Below are 25647 nucleotides of genomic sequence, written 5' to 3'. Positions count from 1 at the left end.
ATTCTATGCAGTGTGCATTTCAAGTGGTTTCTTGAAAAAGCTGAGTATGTCCTGCAAATGTAACTGAGAGGGCTATTAGCTTTTACAATTATTTTATTTTCATTTTAGACTGGGAGTCTAGAAAATAACGTAAGGTCTCCTCGCTTACTACTTGTATGGAAGGAAAATACAAGCATAAAAGTACAAGTGTCACAAGAGTAACTTGTTTTACAAAGGTTGCCTTTTTAAGATTGTAGATAACATTTTTTTTCACTAAGTATTCATTTTTGTCTTAAAAACATATATGAAATAAAAATGAATAAGCCATTTTTTAAATTAAGTTTTGTGTATTATTTCAGAATCCAACTAAAGAACATGAAAACTATCATGTGACTTAAAAAGTAAGTTACGGTAAGAATTATAGAGTGGATTGTCTCTGAATAATCTAGAAGTTAAAAATTATTCACTGAAGGCACTTAGCTAGGGTTTACACAAATTTCTGAATAGGAAAAAAGGCTGAATTCACTAGATAATTTATTCACAACAAAGGACTCAACCACAACTGGCAGTGACTTCCATGCTACTGAAAAGTTCCCAGAAAAATGTTCTGTTACACTGGTCTGACAGCTGGTCTCTCATCATGATTAAATGGCCTGGCCTTGGGTGAGCTCCAGAAATGTGCCTGGGTTTGAACCAGAGCAGATTCAATAGTCTACACAGGCTACTGTAAAGTTTCTTACCAACTGATACTAAAACATAGCACAGGAGCATTTACATTTATTTACAAACTATACTTCCCTAGATTTTGAGTTTCTAGGATGATGTTAGCCAGCAATGAAACGTTTGCTCCTCAGCCTGGCCATTCAACTAAGGTACAGAATAGCAGTTTCCTGACAAAACACCAGACTAGTCTTATGGCTTGTGAACTAGGCCTTGAAGCATCTAATCTCAAGGATGCTATTGTCCAGATGTTTCATGACTGTGCTACTTAAGACTTGCTAACACAACAGTTTCAGAATCATGAAAACAACTGCTTACAATGGAGAATCATTTCTTGGTCCAACTCTGTGCTTAGGGCAAATGAAAAGGAATAAGACAAAGCTATCAGTATTGAACTACAGAAATAACTTTCTGAAGCTGGAGCAGCTGAAAAGCAGCTACAAAAGTTGAAGCCACATTTGTTAGCCACAAATGGTGATTGCTATCATGCAGTAACACCTCAGAGAAGAAGCTCCTCTGTTTGAGAAGACAGATGGAGCGTCCACAGCCTTTGGCATGCCCCACTTACTGACGTGTTAACTGCGGAGTGTGGAGGAATAGCACCAAAGCCTTCTCCAGAGACCCAAATATATATTAACAGCTAAAGAATTGCACTTGCTTCTGAAGTATGAGATCCTGAAAAGCTGTATCTAAAAATATGGATGTTCTGAGTTTTCCTAAAAATCAGCATTATTTATATTAAAAAGTACAATTTCCTTGCAGCAAGCCTCCTGTGGTAATCAAAAGATTAGACTGTCACTAAGAAAGTATTTTATATCTACTTGATGCTTAAATCTTTGGAGTGAAAAAACCTGACAGTTAATAGGAAAAAACTAAAACCGATGAAGGTACTATACTACTGAATTCACTACACTGGCCAAATTTAAAAAAAAAAAAAAAAAAAGCAACACTCTCAAAGAAGCTCTTTACCAAGATTACACCTAACCTACATAAAACTGCCACTTGCACAGCATTTTATACGCCAAGAGCCAGCCACTGTCTACTCAGCTATTGTTTACTCAAACATTTCTGGCCTTGATACACATTCAGGTTGATACCTGCCATATTTGTGTCAATGTATGCAAGTAGTGTAAAATACACTGTTTGTTAAAATTGTGACAAGAGGAGGATTTTCTATTAAAGTCTCCTGTGATCAGAACTCCATACAGTCAACAACTGCATCTTCCTGATACTTGACTGTCAACTTGCTAAATCTCAAATGTCATTGATATTTACAACATTTCTGCCTGCCTCCCTATCCAGATTTTGAAGAACCAGGCACTGCTATGAACGGAAACTGGCAGCCTGTAAATAAAAATACTCAAATTGCTAATAAGCTCCATTTACAACCAAAGTAATTTCTGGGCTTGTTATGAGGATGACATCAGAATTCCACGTGGCTGACCATTTCGTAACTGTCGCCTCCACAGTTGAAAGCATCCACCTACAATAATTTTTGTCCCATTAAAAAAATAATTACACTTTAAATCGTGCACAACTAAGGTAAGGTTTCTATCTGATTACTGAAGTCTTCTTACTACCTAAGCTGGTTGCAGAAAATGAACATTTAAGATTTGGTGTCTCAAACTTCCAATGTTACAACTACTTTCAAACCTTACCAAGACACTTGGCTTTACTACTTACCAAAGGAATGCAAGCAACTCCATCAACATTACCACTCTTCCACATATTTTTGACAGCTTTGGCAATAGCAAGTAATTCTAACTTTTGGACATTGTATAGTGGTTGATTTCTGCAAAGGTTTAAATGATAAACTTTTATGAGTTACTCATTTTGTCACAGTAGCTATTTATATATGTATACATACACATATAGAGCTATATGTACTATTTCTGAAAAATCTGTTAAGAACTCAGCATACACCAAAAAAATCAAATTTTACAACGTGACTTTAGTAACTTGATCCCTTAATTAGAAATTAAGCAACTTCATTGATCATACAGAAATTACATTCATAAATGCAAAACGATTATGTTTTAGGAACTTGGGCTGTCAGAACTGCAGAACTGAAATTAAACAAAACGGCACGGAATCCTAAGGAAAAATAATAAAAGAAAAGGAACATCAACAGCAGACAGACCACCAGAACCTACAGATCTTATTGACAATTAATGAGTGAACAGAATATTCATTATGGCAGAAAAGTCAGGAGAAACATCTGAATTTATATTCAGAGCAATGGAACAGTTGCTTTGATATCAGACTTTTTCCTGTTTAAGGAGATGAGTTGGAACTTTTCTTTTTCTTAAGGGAGAGGGGTTTTTTTTGTTGTTTTCCAGAGGACTTGGCTTTATGGTTACCACTATTTCCATAACATGCATATTGACAAAAACCATTACAACAAAAGAACAAGGTACGAAGAATCATAATATTGGTAAAGTGTTAACAAGTCTTTCACAAGGAAAAGCCATGCTTCAGAAGTCTACAGAAGTTTTTGAGGAATCTAATTTGATGGTTACAGGTCATAGAGATGTTATCCTTCCCTGAAACTTCCAGTGTGATCCCTCAGAAACTCCTGAAAAAACACCAAATCTAGTCATGACAGCTAGAAAAAAAACATAGGAATTGTCTCAAACCCAACTTGTTGAATATGTTCAGAAATGATTTTAAGGAAAGGAGCGGGGAAGTTTGCTGCTGATACAAAACTGTTAATGTGAAAAACTAAAATGTACTGCAGAGGATTATACAAAAGACCTACAACAGTAACTGAGTATCAAAATGCACAATAAAGGATGGACAAATATATCCACAGAAACAAAAAATAATACTCAGTTGTACTGTAAACTCTTCAGTGCATGTGTTAGGCATTGCTCCATTTATAAGATTCTTTGCTAGCTGTTGTTGCCTCAATTCCCTAAAGCACATAACGTTTTTACCACACCCTCCAAGTCCATCAACAATTAGAAATTGTGTAATCCCACACAGCAGAAGGGTAGAATAAAAGTGCAAGACAGCTGATCTCAGAGCACAGAGGTTCCAATGCCCTCATATTCTCCTCCCCCTCCCACTACGTCAGTCCTTTTTTAGCTATTTCCACCTGTTTGATGCTCTCTTCTTTCTACCACATGTGGAAAGTGGATAGTTGATGTTTTCCCAATGCCAGGTGGAAAAGTTTTCAGACAGTGATTTTTATCCTTTCAACAGCTGAGAATAGAGACTGTAAGCAACCTAGTCTCTTACTGCATGAAAACACTATTTTAATACTTCCTACTTTTCATTAATCAATAGATTACAAGCAAATTGTACTTGAAATTAAGTTACTGCAACTCACATTGCTGATGTACAACGATTTGGCTAGCTAGCATGTACCCACCCTTCACATTTCCAACACAGGAGCTGAGAGTGTCTGCACTTTCTGAATCAGCAAGTCTAACATGAAGATTCTTTTTCCAGGGGTCAATTTTCCCATTGATGCAAGGAGGATTTACACATGCAAGTCCCATTAACATTAATAGGAGTTACCTACATAAATCCCCCAGCAATGATAGGATAAAAGACCCCATAGCCTGCAAGGATCCAAGTTCTAATGATTACCTGTCAAATGGCCCTAAGCATCATCATCACCAGAAAAAGCAGACGTAGCAGCTTCATAGCTGAAAATACTTCCAAAGGAAGGGTAACTAATTGCCGTCACACTGATAAGGCAATACAACAGCAGAAGGGAAAATGGCATAAAATTGACTGTTTGAATATTAAGAGTTAATCCAATTAACCAAGTGAAAAAGAAAGTACTCATTAAAAAAGGAATTCAAACATATCAAAGCACTCCTAAAAAAAAAAAAGTGTGAATATTGTATGAGCTCCAAGGTGCTTGAAGGATAATACAGCTACTTGTTTAAAAATTCAATTAACCTTATCTTTCTTAAACTTGATTTATTAATAATCCTACAGATAAATTGCCAGTTTTTAAAAAGTCATGTTATCTTTTGAATACATCCTGTATGACAAGCCTTAAAAACTACTTCAAATAAGCTTAACCCTCACTTTGTATGCTTAAATCATTTAAAGCAAGAACAAAATGCAGTTCTGTAAAATAATAAAAAAAAAAATCAGTGTTATCTACTGCTATTGCAAGTAAGCTTGCAATTGGGTACTCAAGTAGCATAGGAAAAGCACTTCAAATTTCCATTTACCACAAGAGTAAAGCATGAAAACATTTTTAAGCAATCAATGTAGTGCAAAGTCATAACCTGTAACTTGCAGATTATTCTGTCTCATCTAAAATCACATTTGCAGGATAACCAAACTTTGCTTAACATGGATATAAAGTACTAAGATGTTATTTTTTAAAAACTTGCTATTTTATGTAAGCATACTGTCACACACATTAAGCTTCAATCATATTACAGCTGGCAGTATGCTGAAAGTAAAGAACAAAATTATCAGAAAGCTTCTGCTAAAAAATGATCCGCTTTCCTTGTTTGGTTGAAAGAAAACACACAAAAATGCACTTGCAAGCAAACATTTAATTTTCATCAGACAACTTCCTTGTAAACATAGAAAATGAAAAGTTCAACTATGATCCCCACTACCGAAAGACAAACAGGTATTAGGTCCTCCACTTCTTATACAGATTTTTAGATGTTAAATACAATTACCAGATACTCGTGCTTTCCAATACACACAAAGTAATTACAGCCAAACAAAGCGTAAGTCTGCTTAATACTATAATATATATGAACTGCCCAATCACAAGCATCCAAAGATAACTGTTCTTTAATACTGGAAACATTTTAATGACATTTTTCTGGGGTCTTTGGGATTATATGCACAACAGTGCCTATCCAATATGCAAAGAAGGTAAGCACTAAACTAGTTTTTGAAATGCAAATTCGACAATGTATAATGATGCAATACAAAGTTAACTATATCTGTCATGCTGTAAAAAAATAAATTAATTAACCTTTATGGCATGAAGCCACTTTGAAGGCAGGCACATGCACTGTAAAACTGTACAAAAATTTGGTTGTGTCAAGTTCAGACAATGCTGAATATTCATCACTCAATGGCATTTTTATTTACACACACTATTTAAGCACTGCTAGAACTATATCGAAATTCAGGTACAAGCTTAAACTCTGACTCATCATAATTCACTGATCTCTATATTTAGACACACTGTTGATCTGGAGTATGTTTTAAGGTAAATCTTAAAATAAATGCTAAATGCTTTTCATAATCTGAATATCTAATTTCAAGCATTGTTCAGAAGAAGTGCAAGTCTAGCCTTGTCATTTACAACAGTCTTCTTGTTCTGTAACTCTTCATATAAACTACCGTTATAAATAGTTTAATAAATTTTATTGTAGAAATGTTTTATGATTATCATTACAAAACGCATCACGTACAGCTATCACACTAGTTTTAATCCTATTAACTGGGATCAGTACAAACCTTTAGAATTACCAGTTGAACCTTCTCCTCAGCATGGAAAATCTCAGTTCATCGCTAAACTTCTCAGACATCATACTTGCAAAAAACTAATTACTGGCTTATCAGATGTCCAAACACTGCAACAAATCCAGGGAAGGTAACAATAGTTACACTCACTACATGAGTTTGAATTTTGTTGGGAAGTCTAGCACTAAGTTTAAATTGTGCTGTTTTCCTGACTACAGTAAATTAACTGACTGGTAAAAGTGTGTAATTATGCATTCTTCTTAAGAAAAACATTCTGAATGTAATGCATTTCTAATTCATGGCTTCAGTTTCAAAACCATTAATTTTTTTTTCACTATGCAAATTAAACATGACATCTTATGTAGTCTAAAGCCATTCCAGAACCGTCAACATTATTGCCTTTAAGTTTCTTTCTGAAAAAGCAATCTGAAGTACAGATTACTAAACTTACATTGAACTAGCACAGGCACAATGGCTTTTAGTAGAACTCTGACACTTTGTAACAGAAGATGACCTTTCGACTGGTAAGCAACCTTTCATGATCTTTCAATTAGTTTTGACTTGACTGTCTAAAAGATGGAGGAGTCTTTCCAAGATGTAAACCAAAATCAAATTATTCCAACAAATAATGAATTATATTTTAACATGTTAAACTCAAATGCTTTGTTTTATGATTTTTATTTTATTTTAGCTATGAATACCCCTGGATCAGTTAGACATATGACTTTATTGAGAAATAGCTATTAATGAAGCTATTTGAATGAGAAAGATTATTCAAGCTAAGGGAAGCAAGGCAATCACAAATAGTATCATGTTTTTTTTTCCCAGTCTCTTTTTCTTGCCCTTCCTCCCTTAAACTAACTTCTGTCAAGTGCCTCTTCTGCTAAGAGTACAGATCTAATTCATTCCTCAATATGCTCTTTAACAGCGGTACTACCTCTGCTACTGCTTTCCTGAGGTGAGGATTCAGGTTTTGTCTCTGGTGAATTATTGAATCCTGTCTCTTCTGATGCAATCTCATCTTCATCATAAATAATATCTTCTGGATTTGGTGGTGCCGGACAAAATTCCTCTGTAGGAAACATTTCCTGGAAAATAGTCTCAGCCTATTAAGGAAAACAAACACAATAAAGTAACTTTACCTTGAAATGTAATATCTTACAGAAGTACTGTGCAGAAATTTAAATTATACGTTCTTTCAGACCAATACTGACTTAATGTTTTGGCAGTTTTGTAAACACATCCCGCAGTTGTCTAAGAAATCCTTTCCCACTATAAAGATATCTTAACTCAAAGAGATGGGAAAGATCTTGCCTCTTTCCAAAGAGAAGGATCCAGCAAAGCCAGGAAGTTGTTACCAACAGAGCAGAAGTTCCCCTGCACCCCAGGAGATGCCCATGGCAGAGCAGGCTGTTCTCTTGCAGCCCCTGGGCACCACGCAGAGCAGATTGCCACATGCAGCCATGGAGAAGCCCATGGCGCGGCAGTGCATGTGGCCTGAAGGAAGCTGCAGCTCCTGGAGAGCTCCCCTACAGGAAGAGGCCCCAGGCCATTGCTATGGAGAGGAGCCTGTGGTGGGGCAGGAGGTACCACTCGTGAAGACCTGTGCTGGAGCAATTTCTGAAGGATGGGTGCCATGGTATGGAGCCGTGTTGAAGCAGCGCTTGAAGAGCTGCAGCTGCATGCAGAGCCCATGCGGGATCTGTTCGGGAAGGACAGCATCCCATGGGAGGGTGCCCCTGGAGCAGGGGCAGAGAGTGAGCATGAAGGAATGCAGAGGCAAAGCGTTATGGGCTGACTGCAGACCCCGTTTCCTACACTGCTCAGGGAAAGGAGGTAGAAGAGGGTGGATGGGGTAAGGCAATTTCAGTTCTCACTGCTCTAATCTGTTATTAATTGGCAATAAATTGCATGAGTTGCCTTTACACAGAGTCTGTTTTGCCTATGACGGAACCGGTGAGTGATCTTCCTGTCCTTATCTCAACTCATGAGCTTTTTTCCATAGTATTTTCTCTCCCTGTCCTTCTGAGGAAGGACAGTGAGAGTGGCATGGTGCTGCTGAGCTCCCTACTAAAGTTAAATCACCACAACGCCCATCAAGGTTTTCTTTTCCAATCCCCTTGGATTCCATGGCAAATGGAGATAATTGATACAGACACCAGTTACGTCTTGCGTTTCTTCCAAGGCAAAGGAACACTGTCTCTCAATTTTGTCTGTTTAGTAAACTATGCTCTAAAATTAACCCACTAGAAGAGCTTCCACGTGGGCAACAATACAGGTGATTTTTACATTGATACTATTAACAGACACTGCACTGAAAAAGCTGTCAGTAGGGTCAGGTACTGCCAAGTGCTAAGGCTGATTACACAGTGCGGATTCCTGGACAAGGGGGAATTGTTTTCAGATTAATACAGCATTGAGCATGTACCAAACAGCTTTCTGTGATAAACCTGACTGCCCACCAGCAGTGGATTTGTATCACTAGCGAATGAATGTAGGGGTCCATTATTAACTGCTTAAATGACCCTGTCTACTCCCAGCTCAATTTCATTTTTCACTCTGCTTCCTAAATTTCACTTTTCCATACCCATTCATAACTGTTTTAAAGCTATTTATATTAACATGTGAATAGATATACAAAAATTAGTTTATCTACTTCAAAAACATGGTTTTGCAATGTAAAAACTCTGCCTAATAAGTCTGGAAGACAAAGGAGAGCAAATGTCCAACAAAAGGCTTACAAAGGTGCATTTCTGAATGTAAGAGAAGTATTTCAAGGCTTCACTTGTCCTTGAAACTTCAAAAACAGACTTGAATTACTACACATAATAGAATATTGAAGAAAATGCCATATTTTGCACTAAGCATATGAAAAACTAGAGCATTTAAACATTTCCTGTTGCATTTCTGAACAATTTTTTAGCCTCCAATTAGTCAGTGAACAAAAATGGTCAAATAATTATGAGGTTGAACATGGAAAGAAATTCTCAGTATGCCATGTAGGACATCATGACATTGATTATAATAGAACAATTTAATGGTACAGAGTGCTTTCAGGTCTAACAATTTTTTAAGTTAACCTTACCCAGCTGAAGTCATGCAAAATAACCAATAATAACTTGACATATTAATAGCATACTGATATTTACTGTAAGTAATTGAGTTAGTAAACAGTTCCTTCAAAGTTAAGTGTATCAGAGGTTTAAGTACACGTTTGATTACGCAGTAAGACGTAAGCATGTGAAGCACTTGCACAGATATTCTAATTCACAACTGTCAAACTGCTTAAAGTTGAATAAAAGTATGTTACTTTCACTCATTACTATGAATAAAAAGTATTTTACTTCATCCTAACTACCCCCCTTGATGGCACACAGACTAATCAATTCTATTAAACACTATACTAAAAATTTATCACTAAGTTAAAACAAAACAAGAACTAAGTATTTAGTGTACTGAGCTGCAAACAGATAATCAATCATTTGTTGTGCAACCTTACCTTACAAATAATGTACCATCAATACATTCAAAGAACCCAACAGACAGAAATTAGTAATAACTAGTGGCAATAACGAAAAAAATAGCAAAGATAATCTGTTAGATAGCTTGGAAAACCGCATATAGTTTATCTCCAAAACTAACACACACTCTTTTTAAAAAATATAATTATTAATAGCTTTCTGATCCATGATCTCCCTTCTCCACTTGTCTCAAAGGTACCTTCACAGTAGATGGGAAGGGTATGTTCTAACTGCATGTTCTGCCTTACATTCAGCCTTGTCTTTATTTGGTCTTAACATACACTCCTTGCTCCCCCCCCCCAATTATGACTTTTAATTACAAACATGTTCACACTAAGGTACTTTTCACTCAAATTAGTGACTGTCTGTTTCAAAATCTAAAACAGGTTAAAAAATCCCTAACTTCCACTCTTTCTGAAAGCCAGTGTGTCATGCTCTTTTCGACTGTTTCTCCTCCGAGATGTATTAAGTTAACTTTTCTGTGAAATCTGTTGCCCATCAGTGAGATAATGGCAAACTACAACAATTATGCTACTTAAAAAACAGCTTGATCTACTCATTAATCAGAACAGGAGCATTTAAGATAGAATAAAGCTGAATCCTAGAAAAGGTGGCTACCTGAACTGTAAATAAGCTGTTTAACAAATATAAAAAACAAGATTTTAAACAGCTTTTAACTTGCAGCGTTTCAAGTTACCTTGAAAAAAAAATCATTTAAAAAAGGATTCATTTACAATTTAAAACCGCTACCATAATAATTGTCTTGCATTATTTTTTGTCTTTACAATCCTTTATCCTACCAGGAAGCAAATTATTGCCTTGTAAAGCAAAATGAAGGGTACTATTAGCCCTTAATTACACTGTTCTGACCCTACAGTTCAGACTATGTCAGCCTTTACATTTTAAACTCTTATTTTAAGAGGTTTATGACTTAGTCATAAAAAATTCCTGCAACTAGTTAGAAGATAGCATGTACATTGTCTGAACTGAGCCATTAAAAAAACAGCTTTAAAAATGAGTAGTGCCAGTTAATCCTATGAAGATGTAAAAATGTTCTCACACATCAGGTCTGAAAGCACCCTGACATCATAGTGACTGCTGTGGCAGATTTGCCCAAGAATCTACACTTTCCTTGTCAAAACCGCTCTTTGAATGGAAGAGCAAAGGAGAAGCAATCCTGCAGTCTTCTTTTGTTGAACGAGTCATAATCTGCATACTCTCAAGATCTTGTCTTCTTCTGTTCAATAGTAGTTGGGAAGGCATAAAAAGAGGTTCAATGTAAAATACTTAACAAATTTCTAAGTACACAACCTTGATGATCTCGTGTTCCTGCATACTCCGCGTATGGCCAACACAGAAGGCAGCTACTTCACAATTTCTCCACCTACCTTTTTTTCAATGGAGCTTTCACTTTAAACCTTTCACATTTCAAAGAACTAGCATTTTGTCTCTATTTGAGTCCTGGTCTGTTAATTCTACTACTAGGCAAGTTGCAAGTGGTTCTCAATTCAGGATTCCAGCTAGGTGAAAACTGATACACAGATACCAAAATACTGAGAAATAAAAGTTAGAACTGAATGTGACTTGGTGCCAAATACTATCTCAAGGTTGTACGTACAGTGAGATTCCTCTCAATGCTTTCAGAGATACAACTGCACTATAGATTTTTTTATACAGTAGTACTAAAGTAAAGGCAAGGTAAGATGAGACAGATAGCTTAACATAACAGACTAGTAATTATGCTGGTTTTTTGACCCAAGAGTTTTTGGGCTTGTGGCCAAATCCTGCAGGTATTAAAACTACTTTGACATCTTTTCCAAGTTGAACTGTAGACAGGCTTTTCTGACCTTTCATTTATACTGCTTCTCTACAATTTTCTCCTTTAACCTTACACACAAAAGACTACACATTTTAGAGAGCTGTACCACTGAAATGACAGATTTAAAGCAAGTAACAATCCTAGCAAGAACATCATCTTCAGGTAGTGCTGCTTTCTAAATTCTCTATACCTTTTTGGATTAACCATCTACTACTGCTAATGTCAATACACTAACTCTCCTCTTCTGAAACTTCTTCCATTTCTCAATTCCACTGACATTCACTTTGCTTGTTTGTCTGTCCAGTTGTGAAGCTTTACAGATGTATGACTATTGCTTACTTACTAAAAGGCAGAATAACCCAGAACAAAAACAGACTGCACTGTACTTCAGAATGGTAATTCGGCAATCAAAAAAATACTGGTCCTACTAACCTGTTTGACAGCACAATCATTTCCTAAAGCTGAGTCTGGGCCAGAACAGACATATACATTTGAGGGTAAGCCACTGTATGAATTTCTGTCAATTCCTGAAGAATCTCTCATGTTAAAATATACTGCCCACAGGACTCTAGGTTTTTCCAGTTCTTCAGTTTCTGTATAAAAAGAAAAATAGTGTTTCTCATGGTCAGTGTGTACGTGTAATAAAAGAAATACATAATCTAGTACAATAAAAGTCAGTTTATTAACACAAAATTACCATAATACACCATATGTATAAACATGTATTTCTAAATTATTTAATTTTACTGTCCACTGTTTTCAGAGATACTCTTTCATCATACTTCTGTTTCCCCATAGGTATATAAACCCTACTTATTCTGTACTCAATATGCCACAGAAGAATGCATTATCATCTAAATGAAGAGTGCCAAGAAGCTTTGTCTAAATTTAACCTCTTTACAAATCATGATGTCTAGCTTATTCTGGACAAATTCCATGAGCATTACGTGGGTTGAATGAGGTGTGCTTCAAGGTTGGGCTTCTTCAAGCCAATGAGGAGACTCGCCAATGCTCACAGCATAAACAAATGCCATACTTCAAAAAAAAAACAACAACAAAGAATACTCCTCATATTAACTGCAGATAAAGAGTTACCTAAAACCAGAAGCACTCTATTTGAGATATGCAACATGTAAAGTCTCTATACTTCGGAAATACTGTTAAATGATAATCATTCATTAATTTATATTTATCTACACTTGTTGAGGATTTGTACTGTGTAAAACTACTCATACACATAACAAATACAAAATGACCGTAAACTATGTTTTGATTGGTCATCGTTTATACCTTCTTGCAGTTACTTTGCATGTTCATATAATTTCTCTGCACACTGGCAAAAAAAACCAACCCACCATCTTGGAAGATGAAGGTCACTTTTTAACAGCACAGAATGCAATGAACAAAACAGTTTCTAGGCTTAATAGATACTGTTTGTTTGGCATATTTGCTGTCCCATTTTTGCTATTTTAGATCCTCTAAAATAAACGAAGCCTATAAAAGACCTTGTGAGATTTACTTCTTCGCAAGGAAAAAACTACTACATAACAGCATTCAAAAAAGTATTTTAAAACAGTTGAATTTGAAAAAAAAAAAGAATGCTACTACTATGCTACTATTTTAGTATCTTTTTATAACTGCCAAATACTTAAAAATAGGTGCTAAACATCTTGAAGAATTTGAAATATAAATTAAATTCATCAGCCTGTGAAAGTCTGAGCCTTAATACAGGGCAAGATGCTCTTTAATATATTTAAAAGTTCACATTGCTCATAAAAGTTACTTCTTCCTCATTTAGGCAGGAAAATGAATGGAGTCTTCTTCTCCAGGTGACTTTGCCTCTCTGACCTGCCATGGCCCAGTGCTCACTTTATCTGGTGATTCATTTTCAATAACTCCAACAGTATTTGTTCTGACATTTTAATTAAAATACGACCACTACCTCATCCTGATGATAAAAAGGCCTATGTGTCAGTGAAAACTAGCTTTTCAGTGCCTCAGTGCACCTGAGGACCCCTATGATCACACAGTTTCTACAGAAGAATTTCAGTCAGGTTCTAAACAATATATCATTTCAAAACTGGATCACTTTAAACATTAAGATTAATGCTATCTCCCCTCCCCCAATGACTAGAAGATGCTAAACTGCAAGCTAATCTTTTCTTCACCAATTGATTCTTCAAAACACATGGTACCGTGTTGAAAATTTAAGATATATTTTGAAGGTTAACGGTCTGAAATCAGCAGGCTTTAAATCAACAAATGCAAACATGAAAAGTGATTACAGCGTGGTTTTTTTTTTTTTTTAAACTTGCGAACTCTAGCTGTAAATAACGTATTTCTTTTATATAGACTCTTGTACTACAAATATACTAAAAAATTTACATCTTTGGGACATCAAAACAAAGCTTGACTTTCCTGTAAAAAAAAAGTAAGAAAACGGATTTTATTTAAAGTTGCTTCCTACTGTTGTACAATAACAATAAGCTATTTGCTTTTTCATTAAAAAATAGAGGAAAAAATGGGCAAAAAACACAGAAAAGTAAGATTATAAGCAGCAGAAACCAACTCTTCACAAAACATTTTTGTGGTTACAGAAACCTGAGAGGAAAAACAAAGACTGTGAACATAAAAGAATGTGGTTGTTTTTGTTTTTTTTTTTCAATATGAGAAAATTCTAACTGAATGTATGAAGTGACCAGGAGCGAAGCTTTAGAGCAACTACTACAAGCAAACAGATTGTGTTTTAAAATATATCCAAATCTTACTAACTGGCATATATACAGTCAAACACTTCTACGGACAGGGGAGCATTGGTTTCTCATAGCAGAACTACAGTTTGCTATATTTAAGAGGGCAGACTATTTAAAAAGACTGCACTCAGGGTTAGAGTATAGCAGCAGCTTCTACGTGCACACTACCTATTACACGAGCTTTCTTCAAAAATGCAATTAAATTCAAGAATACAAGACTAAATTTCAAGTATTTCTGTGAAACTAGCTCGAAGTATCTCAGGGATGATTGCTTTGTCAACAGCTACTCTGGCACTCAGAAACTGTCCATCTCACGGTCAAAGTTCATGAAAGTCACTGACAAAGTTTCTCAAATATAGAACTAAATAATTACTGGAAATGACTGGAAATCTGTCTTCTCAGTAACAACGCAGTGCATAAAAACTTTACACTTCCACTGCTTAAAGCAGAATCCAGAGAATTTCAAAAATAGCAAACAAGGAAGCACTTGAAGATGGAAAGAATAAGTAACGGCATTAGGATAGAAGAAGGCAAATGAAAAGTAAGAAGACTGTAGCACTGAGCACATCTGGCAGTTGGAGGAAAAAAGCAGATTACTTCCGGGGTTTTATGATATTTTGTTGTTCATTTATTTATTCATTTATTTATCACAGAGAAGTGATAGAGATCACTAAAAACAGGATAGTTTGGAAAAAAATAAAGGTGCACAAATAGTTCATTTCTCTACTGCACCTTTGAAAGTTATGCTGAGGAGCAAATAAATTTCCATAGGGGAAAGAAGTGCTAAATATTAGAAGAGTCCTAGACACTTAAATCTATGATCCTTGTATACTGAAGGTACACTGTAGCTGAAGAATACTTGGAACATTATATCATGGAATACAAGAAACGTGACATCTGCCCAATCATCATCTCACTCTCAACAGATTCCTTTGCTTTGAAATGCTGTCATCTAAATAGCAGCTCACCACATATGCTCATTCTGATGATGGATTCAGATGTTCGGTAATAGCTATGTCCTATTTTTCATATAATACATAGTTATTTTTACCTCTTTCTGTTTCAGCATTTAGACTGAACAACTTCTGTACAACAGGCTCTAAATCTTCCCTAGCAGTTTTTGTTGATGGACAGGTTAAATGGACTAAATCTGTGAAAGAGAACACAAATTAATTACAATCACCAGTATGCAGATATATAAATACCATTTACAATTTTTAAAGAGGCACAGTAGGCTGTTAGAAGTCACTGCTCTTCATATAAATTACTTTCCTTTCACCCAGATTAGGACTGTATTATGTAAAATACACTGTACATACACCACACAAATTTTCTTAAGAGGTTTATCACTGAAGCTCTGCACAAACCTACAAAGGAACCAAAGCAGCAGTATTAAACATTTTAAAACAAGTAGTAGATATGAGCTCATGTACACATACTTAAATACTAGTTCCCATTCCAAAGTAACATTACCAAATTACTTAAAAACAAACAAAAGCACCACAAAACATGAATTCCTCATGGCATCCTCCAACATACAACAAGTGAGTTATATTCATTCCAACAAGAATCTACTCATTCTTCTGAGTTTGTGAATACACCAGGTACCAGTGTCCCAATAACTGCCTTTCACCCATGAATCTCACTCACGATTATACTCTCATCCATATAAATTGAAGATCAAAATACAATTTAACCTCAGTACTACAGACTGAGAGAATATTGTTCTATGAATAGGTGACTACTAATATCAAGAAAGAACAAATTCATATTTTCAATTAATGATATCTAGAAACTCTAAGAACATCCTTGAGTACATTCCATATTCCTTGACAGTCAGATAGTTCAGCAACATACTTAACCCACAAATACCAGTACTTTAGTCAACACCCTTCAATAATGGCTACACTGGGACTGAGCAGGAATTCGGAATTTTGACTCTGCCTGCTTAGGCTACTCACGATTTAAATCTGGGTGCACAGGCAGTGACAATGAAAAGTCTTCTTCTGTTGTTACCTAAACGTTTACAACTACAAACACTGTAACACAACCTATTCTTTCCTCAAAAAAAATTCCAACAAAACAAAACGTTCAGCTGTAAATTATTAAAGTTCATTATTTACTTCCTGCAAAATCTTTTTTTATTACCTTTAAGGTTATGGCTATGAGTTACAGTCATCAGTATATATTTTGATTATATTTGATTTACTCAGGTATAACTGCATTAGTTACAGTGGTTGCCAGCATTTGTCTTCAAGTAATTCTTCCAGCAAGAAGAACGATGAGTTCAGTTCATGATTTCATCATTACAGTCTCAATTTTTAGGGCAAGTGAAGGAGTTTGGTTCCACTCAACTGGCAATACAGATTATGTGCCTGTCATTTATGCAGAGTGATGAAAGAGTAGATGCATTTGTAAACTTATCTTAAATAATTGCTTGAAAGAGAAATCGGTCAGGTTAGTCAAAAGCTATTTACAGATAATCATGTGAAAGTTTGTTTAAAAAAAAAAAAGTAGAAATATTTCCCATAACAAGAACTGAGCTATTCCTAAAATACAACTCATTTCAATACATAATGATAAATTTCATTAAAGAATGTAGCATATTTTGTGAAGGAGTTCAAGGAAAAAAATATCTCAACATCTATATAACCGAACCCACAGCTTTTTGCTTACATGCTTTTTTTCAGAAATGAGAAAATACTTTGGGTGGTTTTTGGCATTTTCAGCACAGTGCTAAGAGAAATTCTTGACAGAAAATTTATAGAAAACCAACCATGTCTAAGTTAAAAAAAATCCTCACATTTTGACTTAAAGACTGTAGAATCTCAGTTACAGTGGAGGAGTAACAATCTCCCAGAGCTCTCCACTAACATATCTGCTATTCTGCTAAATCTTCAGGAGCCTTAATAATCTTGTAGCATAAAGAAAACATACAATGTGAAATTTTGTACACTGTAAAAAAAAAATATACAGCAATCAGAGAAAAGTTGGCACTAATTTATAATTACTGCAAAGCAAACAGAACTGTATCCCATTATTAATAAAACTGCGACTTTCATTTGCCACATAACTGCAAAAGCAGTGCTTAATTTTGATCTTAATTAGAAACAAAGAACAATGTATCTCATTGTCATGAGAACCACAATAGCTTTTTATAGATATCATTACTGTGCATAAATTTAAATGAAGACAAAACTGAGTGCAAGAGGAATCTTGTATTATGTTTCTTAAGCACTGGACTACTATAAAAAACAGACAGTGGACTATTTCTCTTACCTGCTGATAACAGTAACTTTAGTACAGATTTTTCTCAAGTAACTTTTTATTACCTAATTGCTATATAACAACGGAATTAAAATTTGGTTAAAATTTCTTAAAATTTTGTTCCAGAGTTGACTGTCAAAAGAACAAACACAGTTAAGATTACACATACCACATGCATAAACTTACATGTGTCCTTCATGCATGTCATAGTTGAGGAACACAGCTCAATGACACAAACTGCTGGTTGTCCTAAATCCACTGGAGGCACTGTCAAAATAGAAACCTACCAAGCAGAAAGAGAAAATTCTGAATATGAAGTTAATTTGAAATGCAATTTTCATCTATGCTGTATTAACCCTGATCATGCATACATGAATTTTTTACAGAAGTCAATAAGGTCATCTTTGTTTGGAACATCTTCAACAGCAAATTAGAAAGAAAACCTCACATCACAGTCCTGAAAATGATGACAGTTTAGGAAATCTGCTGGCAAGAGCACTACTAGGTGGGAATGAGAGCAGTACTTTAATGCAGGACTGCTGGTTACAATGGTTAGGAAGAATACGCTTCTTTGTCATCTATATTCTTAGCCTGCAGATAATATTAAGTACGTGAGAGTACAGGAAGCATACAGCAGAAACACTTAAGGTCAGCAATCTGCGTTAGAAGACTGACAAAGCAGAGAATTTAAAAGATCTGAACAAATATGAAAGAAATCTCAAGCTATAAAAGTGAATGAATATTAAAAAAATCCTTAAACAAACAAGAAACCGTTAAGTAATATTGTGTGAACCAACAATCAGGGAAACCTCAGACATAGAACTAAAATACAGTAGTATTACTAACACTTTTATCAACACAAATATCAGTAGAGAAGGCTGATCAAAAACATTGATTCAAGCAGAAACAAGAGCATAAACTAATTGAAAACAGTTAGATGGTTTAAACATTAATAAATACAGTTCATAAATAGGTAAGTGAAACAAAATTGATATGTACCTGCTGCTCTGAATCTGTCTTTAGCACAGATTGATCTGTAATAAGCACTGCTCTGGAGAGTTGCCTGTAATTAAATAAAAATATTCCATTTCAGAAAGATGAAAAAACCTGCAAGCATATACAAGAGAAGAACTATGCACAGAACGAGGTTGTGCTACAAAGATTAATTAGGAAACAATATACTTTTAAGTTTAATTTGCAGAATACTTTATACATTACTGTTTGAAGAGATATGCTATACTTACTGTTTTACTACATACCTATAACACACATTTACACATACGCTGTCTGAAAGGTAACTATCTTCCACAATAAAATAGTTGGCACTTATTCTTTGTCCAAAATGATCAACAACTGCTTTGCATCTGTTAAAAAATTCAAACCCAACTAATAAATTCAGACAAAGTAACAAAAGTATGCATGTTTTAAATAAGTTATGCAGAACACCATTTATATCTGTCAAATGAATTATCTGTACATTTTTATCATCATGTGAACCCCTAAAATAATTGATAAAGAAATCCTATACTTATACGTTCTACATGGTATATGCAATTTTTATGTACATGTTAGAATATTAATAAATTTGTCACTTTATAAGGAAAACAAACTTAAATAACACTGCCATTTGACTATGCATGAAAATGGCATATATTTCACACTTCACACTATATGGAAAAGTCATACTCTGAATGATTTCATCATGGTGTTATTTTTCCCCCATTGCACATTATTCATCTATCAGTAAATATCCTGACATGCAAGTTGTGCTTACGAATAAATGACATTATTGTAACTTCTGTGATCAAGACCATCTATACTACAAGAGAAGATGAGCATCAAACCTACATAAGTAACAGCAATCAGCTGTCACCAGCTTTATCAGGGCTAGGATTTCACTGTTGCTGCTTCTAGTCAGAAATGAGAACTTAAAAAGGGTGGAGGCAATACTTTTTTAAAAATGTAAGAAGTTAATAACAAGTAAGCACACTTTTATAACACTGACTTCTGAAGTCTGTTTCATATGAATCTGGTTGTCACATGTATACCTATATTCAAATCTAACAGATAACTTCCAAAGAGGTAATTAAAACTCAAATGGTGTAAGTACTGTTTAACTTTAAACATGCAGTATTTTTCATAGTTTCAATCACATCCTGTTCAACATGTGTTTGCGTTTCACTCACAACTTTAAGAAGCTTTTTCTTAATGTTAACCTAACCGATTTCTTTCTCAGGCACTCATTTGAATATTGCAAATAAACAAGGAAGTCAAGCTGTTACAGTTCTTATCTAATTATAACCTTTCTTATTGTTTATGAAACAATTTCCCCTGCCACCCCCCTATATGTAATCGAAGGGGAAAGGTTGATTAAATGTCATGTTTTATCACTCAAAGCCAGCGAAAGCAGCTACATGCTTTTTATTTTCCTGCTAAATGTTGTTTCCTCTCCTTTGTTCAGGAATAGCTATCAGGCTGTGTGTTTGATAAGATTTTGAACAGACAAGAGATAGTGCTTTTCATATCAGTCTCCACTTTACTTCAAAGGATGATGCTGAGAAATTTTCTTTCAAGTACTGCTTCCAAATATGGAAGACACTCATGCACTGACATTATCAGGTCTCTGTCATCTGATATGTGTTGGGACAATGAATCATACAGAACCCTCCATTGACCTTCTTTCAATGTGTCTAGATAAAAGGATGAAAATTAGAATCCATCTCCTTGCAGTGCCACGAGTTATAAATGTACTTTATAGGGCTCATTATCCAAACTAATGGACTAAGGGCGACATCCTTGAAATGGACTTACCAGCACTGACAAAGCTGCTGTGCAGTATTTCAAGACAGATATGTAAATTACTATGTGTTTGCTATATCTTTTTATTACAGATGTATAAATTTCCATTTCTCATCTCTCTTCCATTTTCGAGATGTAATTAAGTAATTGGAAACATATTTTGAAAGTAATACTAATAACAGACATTTATTTGATCAACACAACACACGTAACCTAAAATACTTCAAAGTTTGTTAGACAAAGCCAAATAAGTGACCTACAATAAAAACAGAGAAAGAAAACAAAAAAGAAAATAATCATCATGAATACATTCAATTTGCTTTAACCTCAAACTAAGCAACATGGTGTTTTTTGTTATTGGTTTTTTTTTTTTAAATTTTCTAACAAAGCATTAACTTTCCATCAAGAGTGCAGGAAGTTTTGCATATATACTAGAACACTGGACCTAATCAGATATGATAATAAAAAATAGAAATTTGCAAGTGAATTAATGAAACTTTAAAAAAAAGTATGTCTAAAAGTTTGCATAATTTCATGCTGTCTCCCCTGAATCTTACTTTCAAAAAGGGCTAGAATAATATGCTGAATGTAACTGGTCAGGACTATAATCGACTGCTCTCTGTATATACAATTACAGATAGTAAAAAAGAGTGGAAAAGCAGCTCAGCTAGATATTGAACTGCTTGTTAGTTTTCTTGAGCCAGACAGAATGCTAGCCATGTCTGGAGAAGCGTTGGAATGAATTTTGGCAACGTTTAGGGTCAGATTAAAACACTAAAAGGACAATAAAAAGTTAGAGATGAAAAATCAAGGCTTTATCTATAAGTATAAATTGTCTTTACATGCATTAAAGTCTAAGCATCGAAAAAACTAAAAAACTAACTGCACTAAGATCTGAATGAAATTCGGAAGTCTATGAAAGATGTTGGTAAACTATTTGTGAACACTGCACGATTTGTCTGTATGTCTTTTGTTTAACTTATTTGTAATCAAGACAAACTACTAGTATTCCTACATATTTTCTAGGTTACTTTTTCTACAGAATGTTTTCAAGTTTTCAATTACAGCTGAAAAACAAGCAAAAAGACTCAAAAGAATCAAAGCCTGCAGGTAGACTAATGACAGATAAAATGTATGTAACACACACAATAATCTACAAAGGTGTTAAAAAAAATGCCACTATGGAAAAACTCTGGGTTGATTTTTCTTACCTCAACTTTAAGCCTGCCTACAGGCCTGATATTGTAAAAGAATTTATTCCAGAATAAGAGGGCAGCATAGTTTATGACAACAATCTACCTAAAAACTCATTAAAGTCTTTTCTCTTGGAGTGACATGCATTATCAGCAGAGATTAATCTGATGAGTCTTTAGGTGAGCTCCATTTTTAAAAACGCAATAACAGAGGGCTTTGTTGTCATCTGATGAAAATCAATTAGAGTAGGTAAGGCCACAAGGAAAACTAACATCACTCATCACCAGCCCTCGGCAGCTGAAATGATTTGTCTTCCAAGCTTGGGTGATCAGGAGCTGTAGTAATATCACAGGGAAATTAATTTAGTTTCTATATTCTAGACCCACTTTCCTTGTTCTGGAGGACCTATACACAAATTACTTTTAATCAAGGTTGATGTGTTATTAATATCAAGGAGGATCTTTGAAGAATCTTTTTTTTTTTTTTTTTAAATTGACCTAACACATTTTTCATCTGTATTTTGTATATAAACAGAAGGTTACTTATATTATCCTTACCGTCCAGATTCTTTGTCCACTACAAGGCACTGCACGGAATGGCGAAGACAATAGATACCACCAAATACAGCACACATCCTAGAAACATACCAAATAAAGGTTACTTCTATCACAACTAACTGTAAGCAACGTGAGCAAGGCAAAGTACTGTGCACACTGTTGTAGTACAACATTCTTAATGACAAGTCAATTTCTGAATCAGATAATCAAAACCTAATCAAAATAAGGCATATTTGTCATATAGTTTTGCAAAACATTTGTTAACTTTTTTTTTTTTTATTTGCACTTTGTCTTCTAAATTGTTACACTAGCTTGAGAACTCATTCTCTGTTATCATCTTCAATCATTAGGGTGGAAAAGCACCTATTTACCGCAGACAGACAGAAGAACTACTGACCACACTACACTGCCGATGGTATAGAATGAGAAGAACACGCAGTAACCAAACCAAACTTCTACTGGAATTTTAAGTGTGATTCAAAAATTATTCCTTTACTCTTACGAATCCCTGGGGATTACTTGTCAGTTGGTACGTGACACTAGGCAGTGTAGCCACTTTACTGGCTATGAGTAGCTTAAATTTTGAGAGCAAGAGAAAAGGGTGGTACTTAAAATCTGAAAGCATCCTCTTACAAGTAGTGATTCCTCCAAGTTCTGCCTATGTTAAGATCTAGCTGCTATGCATGGAATAATAATAAAAAAGTGTTCTAACCAGAAAAAGGAACCAGATCCACAAGTCAGTTTTTCAAAAAGCTACATTAACTAAGCTGTTGAACAGTTTTCCATCTAGGAACAGATCGCAATCGCACAAGAGAAAGTAAATTACACTACCTAAACATTAAGCCAGAACTACAACTCATCTGTTTTTATACTCCAAGGAGACTGACAGTTAAATGTCACAATTTGTTTGATTTGAAGTGTTAGGAAGTTACTCTTGAACGTGTTTATACCAACTCTTAAAGGATATAGCTTTTAGTAAGAGGTTCTCCAATAATCATCTGGCCATGGTTCTGTACTGGGCTTTGATGCAGTGGGATGTATACAGTTCAGAACAACACTGCTGATGTAGGGGTCAACAACTCAATCTCAGTCCTACACAGGTATATTTTACCACACCGTTTGTAACATGGCTAATTTTAAGAAGTAACCTGCTGCTACACCTTGCATGCATTCCTGCTTAGAAACATGCTGCCTCTGTTCTAAGACCTGTGCCTTCCATTCTCCGCTGTGTTTCACTGCGGACTACTTGCAACTAGGCCCAGAGACTAATCTGCTAAATCAAATCATACTTAGATTTCCCACTTATTTTAAAAAGGTCAATCTTTGTTCCATTTCCAAAGAGTTAGTATGACAGCACCTGAATGAAATCTGGGCCTTCACATGAAGCAAGCCCACTGCAAGATTTCATCACTAGCCAGGATGTCTCACTGAGCCCTCACCAAAGCCTTCGCCAGATGAATCTGTCCTACGCACAAGATCCAAAATTGCTCTCCCATAAAGCAGCACAGTAGAAGTTCAGTTGGTCTGCTGATAGAACCATAGAATTGTTCAGGTTGGAAAAGATGTTAAAGATCATCAAGTCCAACCACAACCTAACCATACTACTCTAACAACCTACTGCTAAATCATGTCCCTGAGCACCACATCCAAACGGTTTTTAAACACATTCAGGGATGGTGACTCAACCACCTCCCTGGGGAGCCTGTTCCAGTGCTTAACAACCCTTTCTGTAAAGAAGTTTTTCCTGATATCCAACCTAAACCTCCCCTGGTGCAGCTTGAGGCCATTTCCCCTTGTCCTGTCACCTGTCACCAGTGAGAAGAGACCAACCTCACTCTCCCTGCAATCACCTTTCAGGTATTTGAAGAGAGCAATCAGGTCTCCCCTCAGCCTCCTCTTCCCCAGACTGAACAGCCCCACTTCCTTTAGTCGCTCCTCACAGGACATATTCTCCAAGCCCTGCACAAGCCTTGTCGCTTGTGATAAATATGATCTCAGGTTCATCTCCCCATCCCAACTTCCTAGATCTTCCAGGCTAAACCTCTGGGGATTAGTTTTCAGTTGATATGATGAGACAAAAGATAATTAACAAAAATAAATAAGTAAAAGCTTAGTTTATGTTAAGTGATGCCCCAAGTTTTTACTGGACCACATTAACATTCAAATGGCTGCATTATCATTAGTTCTAAAAAGCTTTAATCCGAGCTCTTCAGAAATCTTAGTATAAGATGAAAATCTTGAAAATGCTATCAAGCAAGTATGGACAACAATTCAGTCTTTTTTTTTTGTTGTTAACAGTGCACTATTTTCAAGGTATTTTTAGTGTAAGAATAATACAAAACAGGCTGAAGTTCTCAGTGTAGCAAAAGGCAAAACAGTAATAACACTGATGAAATGTTTTTCCAATTATGTTAAAAGAGAAACAATCTCTTTTTAAAATTTCCAGCCAGTATGGAAATAAGTAAAAAAGGGAGATGTCCCCGATCCCTTACAATTTCAAGTTTATGCTGTTCGGACTGCCTGATATATCTTGGGAACCTTTATTTTGTTATTCTACTTTCTCCTGTGGATCATTCACTTCAATCAGCCATCACTGACTTCTTCTCATCTATGCAGAAAAGAAAGAATACAATCTTCATATTGGCATAAACTGAGTATCCTCAGATAGAACTGCTGAGATAACTGCCAAATGCTATCAAGTGGCATTTGACAAGTCTTCCTTTTTCTTACAGGTTAAATAAATCTGTGCCTTTTTTGTGATAGCTGTTATCCAGAATAACTTCTTACAAGAAAATATAAAACAGTCTGTTACAGTACTGAACATGCTACAAACTTGTTACATTTTACCATAATGGAGAAAGATACTCTAATTTTTCCTGTTAATGGCCCTTTAATTCCCCTAGATTCTAGTGGGACCCAGCTATTTAGTTTTCAGCTCACAGATGAACGGACAGAGCTGGAACTAGGAGGACATAAAAATTAGAAATTACATCCACTGCCTTATTAACAGAGTCTGTGTAGGTGTTGCATTTAAAATAAAGGAACGTGCAATCCTATTTTTTCCTTAGTAGAGTTTACACTGTAATTTAAAAGATTAGTGTTACCACATTTCTAATACTTGTAGGGCATTAAGCTAGGCATCAGTCTAGCTACAGCACGCAATACGAGAAAGACAAAGTGGCTTGCTGGAATGTAGCTCTCCTCGACTTCCAGGGTGAGTGTGGGAATTTCATGGCTTACAACTTGTGGCTTTTTTGAAGTTACAGCTCTTCAATGAATTCCAATAAATCATGTATTATTAAAAAATAGGAAGAGTATTTTCTTTTTTATTAACGTGGAATAAAAAATAATTAAAAATAAATCTAATTCATCCAGTCACAGGAAAGGGATTTTCTTAATTCTCAGTTTGGTAGCCAATCTAAAGCCATACTGTTGAGTTCCAACCACTGTTGAGTTCTAAATTACAAGCGTACAAAGTATTACTGAAACTTTACAGAAAGTATGCAGCAATAACACTAATCATTCAACCATTGCTTGTTATGTTCTAATTTCCTAATGAAGTTCAATTATTCCACAGG

The 25647-nt window shown here is 35.3% G+C and overlaps 1 protein-coding gene across 7 annotated transcripts in view; it reads right to left on the bottom strand.

The window, feature by feature from the left end:
* LOC110403045 (rab proteins geranylgeranyltransferase component A 1-like) overlaps window positions 1–25647 on the bottom strand; it is a 117150-nt gene that overhangs the window by 51713 nt on the left and 39790 nt on the right. For 3 of the 7 annotated variants that reach the window (XM_021405808.1, XM_021405805.1, XM_021405806.1), the window contains exons 9-15: window positions 22070–22147; window positions 18779–18883; window positions 18519–18582; window positions 17706–17802; window positions 15304–15402; window positions 11932–12092; window positions 7097–7265 (exon numbers count right to left, since the gene is read on the bottom strand). In XM_021405808.1, coding sequence (XP_021261483.1) covers window positions 7097–7265; window positions 11932–12092; window positions 15304–15402; window positions 17706–17802; window positions 18519–18582; window positions 18779–18883; window positions 22070–22147 — 773 coding nt within the window. Of the gene's footprint in view, window positions 1–2382; window positions 2492–5205; window positions 7266–11931; window positions 12093–15303; window positions 15403–17705; window positions 17803–18518; window positions 18583–18778; window positions 18884–22069; window positions 22148–25647 lie in introns of those variants that run through there. The other 4 variants (XM_021405810.1, XM_021405809.1, XM_021405811.1 and 1 more) reach the window with 3 other exon arrangements.

This window comes from Numida meleagris, chromosome 8 (assembly GCF_002078875.1).
Source record: "Numida meleagris isolate 19003 breed g44 Domestic line chromosome 8, NumMel1.0, whole genome shotgun sequence".
Taxonomy (NCBI): domain Eukaryota; kingdom Metazoa; phylum Chordata; class Aves; order Galliformes; family Numididae; genus Numida; species Numida meleagris.
This window is presented reverse-complemented; position numbering and strand designations above follow the sequence as displayed.